Source organism: Anoplophora glabripennis, unplaced genomic scaffold, assembly GCF_000390285.2.
Source record: "Anoplophora glabripennis isolate ALB-LARVAE unplaced genomic scaffold, Agla_2.0 scaffold106, whole genome shotgun sequence".
Classification (NCBI taxonomy): domain Eukaryota; kingdom Metazoa; phylum Arthropoda; class Insecta; order Coleoptera; family Cerambycidae; genus Anoplophora; species Anoplophora glabripennis.
The window spans coordinates 675,102-682,293 of record NW_019416398.1 but is presented as its reverse complement, the minus strand read 5'-3'; the positions used below and the strand labels follow the sequence as shown (position 1 = coordinate 682,293).

Sequence of the window (7,192 nt, the reverse complement as noted above, 5' to 3'; positions counted from 1 at the left end):
GTGTTTTAATTTCACGATGACGACCACAATCAAGTTGATGTGGTACGTACTTCTACATAAAGGTATAATGAGGAAACATTTCAGCGTAAATTCTAAATGCTTCTAAAGAATTACTATCGGTTACATCATAAACTAAATGCGTATTGGAAACGACATTAGTGTGGTTTTACATAATGAGTAAATCGACTGAAATTTGTTCAAAAAATTACTCAATATAAAGGCATCTGTTTTTTTTTAAAGAAGCGTCTTTCCAAGAACTTTTAAAACCTGCTTTAAAAAATTTGATTTGATTGAATATTCACAAAGTTATTCTAATTGTTTATAAGTACAAAAATTAGACCAATGTTTAAACAAGCACCAGAGCTCTCCTAATCGACGGATTCGAATTTTTCAAAAACCGTTTGAAAGCTTGAGAGCCCTTCTATATGTGATTAAGATTTCAAGTATCTAAGGGCCTTGGTCTTTGCTGTGTACAATTTTGAAAATTTGCAATTTTTTTTCAAAATCTGGATTGCAAAATTATTATGCAAAATCTATCTAACCAATTTTGATGAAATTTTGGTGTGATGATTCTACATAACATGAAGTTTTCTTGAGCCAAGTATGAAGGTCCTATACCCAACTTAAAGACCCCAAAAAAATTCCCTAAAAAGTAATGTTTTTTAACCCCACTTTTGACAATCTTTTTGATTTTTACAATAATAATCACGATTCATTCGATTTGTAACTAGTCATATTTTGTAAGATTTAATTAGAAAAATTTTTTTCCTCTTCCATTTTCGCCTACAATCAACTCTTAAAAAGATACATAATTAAATAGGATGAAAATTAAGAAATTTTTCGAATTTTTTTAACATATTGGTCCGCCAAAAGTTAAGCCCACGTTTTTTTTATGCGCATAGAAAAATTTTCATTTTTAGTGATATTTTAAAGCCAAAAAGCCAAAAATCTCCGTGGATATANAAAGGATCGAAGGGCTCGAGACAGGTCGTTTTTTCACTAAAATGGATACTTCAAGCTCCTTTATCTCCTTTATTTTTTATGCTATAGGAATAAAAAAAAGTAAAATATTTATTGAAAAAAAGCTACATTTTTGTTGTCTTATCATTTTTTACGTATCTTTCATAGTTTCAGGCAATTTTTTTTGAATAATGAAAAATACGTTTTCAACTTTTACTGTACATTATTTAAAAAATACGCATTCTAAACCGGTCTAACTTCAGGATCTTATGGAAAACACTAAAACAAAACTAATTGTAAAGGGTCTACGATTAATTTTAATTCTGATGGAAATTGTACAGCGTTTACTGTTCCCATCTGTTTTTGACGATAACTCCTTCAATTTTGCTCTAATTAACTTTTATAATTGCATTTTGAAGGTCTTTTTGAGTACTACAAAAAACTCCTGGAGCGTTATACACGTAAAATTAATCATTTTTCCGTTATTTGACGTTGAATGCATTGATTTGAGTATTCTCCCCAAAACAAGTCCCCTTCCACTAACCATATTTCGCTTTGTATAGTACATACAACACTTTTTAAAAAACGATAAGATAAAATTTTATATGCTACAATTTTCTTCATTACACTTTTTTAAGAAAATGCGTAGTTTTTGAGTTATTTGCGAAAAATACTTTGAAAAATTGTTTTTTATTTCACTCAAAATTCCAATTTTTCAATCGTTAATAACTAAAAAACTATTGATTTCTTGAAAAAATTCTTCAAATATTTTTTGTTCAAAATTTGATTCTCTATCGATTTCCAGCGTTATTTTTGAAAAAAAAAATTCCACCCACCTTTTCTCTAACTATCTGCTAAATTTCAAGTCGATCAGTTCAGTTTCAAAGAATTTGGAGGTAAAAAGCTTCAATGACTGTACTAGTAGGGGAACAAGGGCAATTTAATTGTGGTTAATAAGTTAGTCTTTCCGAAGTTAGTTTGCCGGCGCCCGCATTCTTCAACTGGGCGTATACATTTCTAATACCTCCACGTTTAGTTCGACCAGACCTGTATATAGGTATGGCTAAATAAATATGGGAACAAGTTTTTCAAATATTTCAATACCGAGTTGCTGCGTCAGCGACCGAACCTGGTATATACTGCCAACCTCTTGGTTCTTCAATTGAGATCGGAAAGACTATACATATTGAGGCTATACAGAGAAGGCACAAATTCTCTACAACTTTTCACTCCTTAATTTTTTTGTAATTCATATTTGAAGTGAAGGGCCAATATATTTTCAATGTACAGTAATAAGACAAAAACTTATGAAAAAAGAGAAGTAAAACAGTTAAATATTATACGTTTTTATTTTACTTACATCGAGTAAGCCTCCATGACGAAGAACTGTTATTAACGAATGAATGTGACTTTCGCTGGTAAAATATAACCTTGTTCTAACGTGACGACCAGGGCTAGAAACACCATGGGAATATCTAGGATTTAACCTGTTCACCGTTTCTTCTCCAGATTCTTCTATGTTCCTCTGAAGATCGGCTTTAATTTTTTTCAGCAATGGTGTGCAAATGCCCTGGCCAATGGTTAGTTTTTCCTGAGCAGTAAGACCATATTCCTTGTTCCATAAGTAGTTAGAAGAAAAATTGTATAATAAAGAAGTTTTAATGATTTTTGTTAGTTTTGGACATAACTATAAGTATAAAGTGTTAGTTGAAAAACAATTTAATACAAAAAACTCAGGGTGGGTTACAAGGAGTGAATATATCTTTATACTTGGTTGGATGAGTTCACGTTGCAAATTTTTACTTTACAGGTTTGATGTAATTTTCAAACAGAGCAACCAACTTTGATGAACAAGCTTCAAATTGTTTCTAAAAGTGTGCTCTTTGAGGTAGTACCGTCGTTATAGAAAATAGAATTTGAGAAATTGTATAAAAACTATCGTTCAGATTTAAAAAAATATATAAATAAATTGGATATCCACAGAGCATTTTGAGCCCTTGAACGTATTGATATGTGTGATAATAGAAATAAGCAATAAAATGTAAAAAATTCACCAAAGAATTGAAAAAACCTTATTGTTTCAGTACCGACTTCTAAAAATGAATGTCGTGAAAACTAAAAATAATCCATGAAGGCTACTTTTTTGGACAAGTCCACCAAAAATCATGAAAGTACTTTGCCGAATTTTGTCAGTGAATTATTTATTAATTATATATTATAATAAATAGTACGATCACGTTCATACATAAATAGTTGTTTTTTTTTTTAATATAAGTTTTATGTATCTACTTACCTGTGGAATAACAATGTCAGCAAGATATTTGGCATAAGTATACAATTCTTCAGCTTGTTCGAACTGAAGTGTATGCTGATTATGTTGCAAATCGTATTTGATACAATCATATATGTCAGGTATCTTGCTGATGTCAAAGGTTTTGTTTTTGGTATAAAAATCTTTCTCAATTTTTCCCCATCTTCTACCCATTAATTCCCAAGTTTCACCGTGATACAAAATTGCGTCTAAAAAATAAAACCATCATATTTTAAATGTAACGATGATCGAAAATATTTTTCTACTGACCTTTAGTTTTTAAATCCTCCTTTTTAATTTGGACAATTTCCATAAGATTTTTTATGAGTTCATGTACATGTTTGCAGCACTTTACAGGATTTTTCACAAAATCCAATGCATCCGATATACTCAATGAATTACAAGGATTTATTTTTTCTCTATCTTCAGGACTAAAGTCCCTATCTAGTTGCATTAATTCATGCAAAAGCGCCTTACACCTTAAATAATGAACAAATAGTGAATACTTAGCACTGTAAATAAATATATACACTTACATGTTCTGATATTTGCTGCTATCACAGTCATTATCTAATAATCCGTTAGTATTTGCACTTTTAACCATTTGTACCAAAATTGGAGTCAGTTCTCCTTCTAGGGCCAGCAAGCCTTTAGCAAAAGCAGCTGCTGTCATTTGTACTCTACCTTCATCAGAAGCATAGATTTTTAAATCGTGACGGAAAGTTGAATGTAATCTAAGAAGTCCGAGTCCCTGAGCTCCTGCATATTCCCCTAAAGGAAAAAAATCAATTTTTCCACTACAAGATCATTTTTAAAGCAGCTTTGCAAAAACTCCTTTTCATATATAACTTCAAGAAAAAAAAATAATGAAAAAAAGATATTATGTTGCAGTATACAATAGATCAAGCAAAATAATATAAGGACACGAAAGTTGCCTTTTATATTTCAGGAATAGACAACAAAATAAGAAATTAATCTTCGTATGTGGCTTTATTGTTTTTCAAAATATTCTCCATGAAGATCAATACACTTTTGCATGCACTTTAACCAATGTTCAAAGCACTTTTTCCATTCTGATTGAGGTACCTCCAAAACATGCATCAACTCCTCCTTCTGGCGTTGAAAAACATTGACTTCAATTTATTTTTGATGTATGGGAATAAAAAAAGACTGGGTGCCAAATCAGGGCTGTATGGCGGATGACTCATCAATTCGATTTTTTCAGTTCTTAAAAAGTCTTTTGTTTGAGCCAATGTGTAAGAGTCGCATTGTACTGGTGGAGAATGATGCGTCTTCGGCGATTGGTTTCCCTTTTTTTATTCTTTTTCCAAAGACGCAAACAAATGGTTGCACATCATTTAGAATTGACAAAGATCCATGACTCGTTACCCGTTACGATGTAATAGATCGATTTCTTGAGCATTGTCATAGACATTTTTTAAAGCACCACAATCGATTTCTTGAGCATTTCTTTTGACCAATCAAGACAAGCTTTTTTTCTAGCGTTTGTGGGATTATGGGAAATTGTGAGATCCAACAGGAACAAATTTTTCCTGCAGCCAAATATTCATACATCATTACGAATGTATGTTTAACTAATGCCCAAGGATGTCTCAATCTCACGATAATTCATATATTGATCTTGCAATATCAGTTCACACACAGTATCAATGTTTTCTGGAACAACAACCGATTTCGGACAACCTTCACAAAATTGTTGATTGAGCAAACCAGGGCCACAATTGAATTGCGTATACCACTGATATACAGTGGTTTTTGGTTTTATCACCAAAAGTCGAATTAAGTTAAGTGATGCACTATTGTTGAGATAATCCATGTTAAAAGTTGTAAAAAATAATCGCATGGAATTAACTTAATTCCATTTTTTGGCAGAAATTAATTTTTCAGGTCACTGTAAACAACACAAATAGCGCCTGTATGAGAAAACGCTTTGAATAAGTATACCGAACAAAGTCGAACTTTACGATAAAGATATCGATTGTCAGATGGCAGCACCAGGCTATTTCCATTCCCGATATATAAAAAGCAACCCTCATACAATAAGGAGTTCAAGCCTATAAATCATTCCATTGTGCCATCTCGATAAGCTGACACATGGGTCATGGGTAATGACTGGACAACAATGAAAAAAGTTTGCCAAAATAATAACAGTACCTATCAATCTTTTCTTATTGAAGTCATACATGTCAAACTGTTTCACAAAATACAGATAAGCCTGCTATAAAAAGGTTGTGATTTACATAATAAAAATGACAATTTCAAAAATTATTATTAGCTATTATTTACAACTTTAGGTCAATTAAAACACTTGACAAACTAAAATCACTCACTAAATTTTTCTAAACTTTTACACATTTTGTCTTAACTTACCAAATCATTGCACTTAAAAATTTCGCATCTCAATTTAGAAAAAAATAATAAGGCAGGTTAGAATAACAATAGGTCAGTGGCGGCTGGTGAAAATTGGCTTGTTTTTAAGGAATTATTTCTATGTTTACATAGACAATTTTCATGACAAAAACAAATGTGAGAAATTGGTGAAATAAAAAATTTAGATAGGGGTTACCGACTCCTATATCAACTCAGAGGTAGAATAGGTGCTTTTTTTATTTTTCACAAAATTATATTTTCTTCACATACCTATTAAAATTTTAATTTGACACTAATATTCAATTTTTCAAACTACATAATACTGCATGTTGTAATGAAAAAGGGAAATTTTGAGAAAAATAGACAAACATCTACATATTTGTATTTACGAGTTGATTAAGAAAAAAAAATTATAAATCCTTCTGGATCTCAGAAGAAGAAGAAATAGAATAGAATAATATTATGAAACAAATGAATAAATAAAAGTATAAACAAAGCACCTAAAGTGATATACAGTACAATATTTTTATCCCTAAAAAAGCTGTTTTTCAATTGATCAGACATTTCAATGTATCTAAAATAATTGAGCTATTTGGTTCAGAATATTTTTTTCCAAATACAGTTTTAAAAACCACATAATCGTCAAGGATTAAAAAGCGTTGGCATAGAAATTTTTTTAGGGGTTATGCCCCTCGCTCAGAAAATTAATGATGTTTTTGAAGCAGTGCATTTAAGACAGAATTTTGAAAAAAGATTCCTACACATATTTTTCATGAAACAAATAGTTATTTTACATTCATTGAGCTAAGACAGTTTTAGATGCATTACAAAAAATGGCTCATTTTTCGAATAAAATATTATTTTTTGAAATACCATTAGGAATTAAATAAATTGATTCCATTTCTAAAACATTCAGATATGCGTAAATTCTAGCATTCTCGGAGGAACTGAGTCTCCTAACATCTCTCTCCTCTCCTCTCCTACACTAATTAAGAAATTTATATAGTAGTTCAGTGAATTATTGTTAAAAGTCTCCTTAATATATTATAAACATTTTCTGAGTTATTTGATTAAATGTAATTCCCTTTTTTTATTTCAATATCCAATAGCTTTACACTCTAGTTTATAAGACGTTTTGTCTAAAGTGATCCAATGAACAATAGATACATGAAGCAAAATATAGAAAAAAATCAAATTAAGTAAAACAAGAAAAACGAAATGTAGCCACTTCTGACTGACGTATCTATAAACAAGGTTCATATGCTATGTAGTCCAGACAGTATCTGTTTCAAAGAGTCCATATTTGGGTGAATCGTATATCCACAGAGATTTTTGTCGTTTTGGCTTTCAAATATCACTAGAAATGAAAATTTTTCTATGCGGATAAAAAAAACGTGGGCTTAACTTTTGGCGGCACAAAATGTTAAAAAAATTCGAAAAATGTCATATTTTTCTTCCTATTTAATTATATATCTTTTCAAGAGTTGATTTTAGGCGAAAATGGAAGAGGAAAAAAATGTTTGTAATTAA

General features: G+C 30.6%; 1 protein-coding gene across 3 annotated transcripts in view; it reads right to left on the bottom strand.

Moving 5' to 3' along the window:
• The window catches only part of LOC108904105 (inositol hexakisphosphate and diphosphoinositol-pentakisphosphate kinase), a 60,154-nt gene that overhangs the window by 41,488 nt on the left and 11,474 nt on the right, over window positions 1–7,192 (bottom strand). For 2 of the 3 annotated variants that reach the window (XM_018706524.1, XM_018706526.1), the window contains exons 10-13: window positions 3,808–4,042; window positions 3,542–3,750; window positions 3,254–3,480; window positions 2,321–2,572 (exon numbers count right to left, since the gene is read on the bottom strand). In XM_018706524.1, coding sequence (XP_018562040.1) covers window positions 2,321–2,572; window positions 3,254–3,480; window positions 3,542–3,750; window positions 3,808–4,042 — 923 coding nt within the window. Of the gene's footprint in view, window positions 1–2,320; window positions 2,579–3,253; window positions 3,481–3,541; window positions 3,751–3,807; window positions 4,043–7,192 lie in introns of all 3 variants that reach the window. The other variant, XM_018706523.1, reaches the window with a different exon arrangement.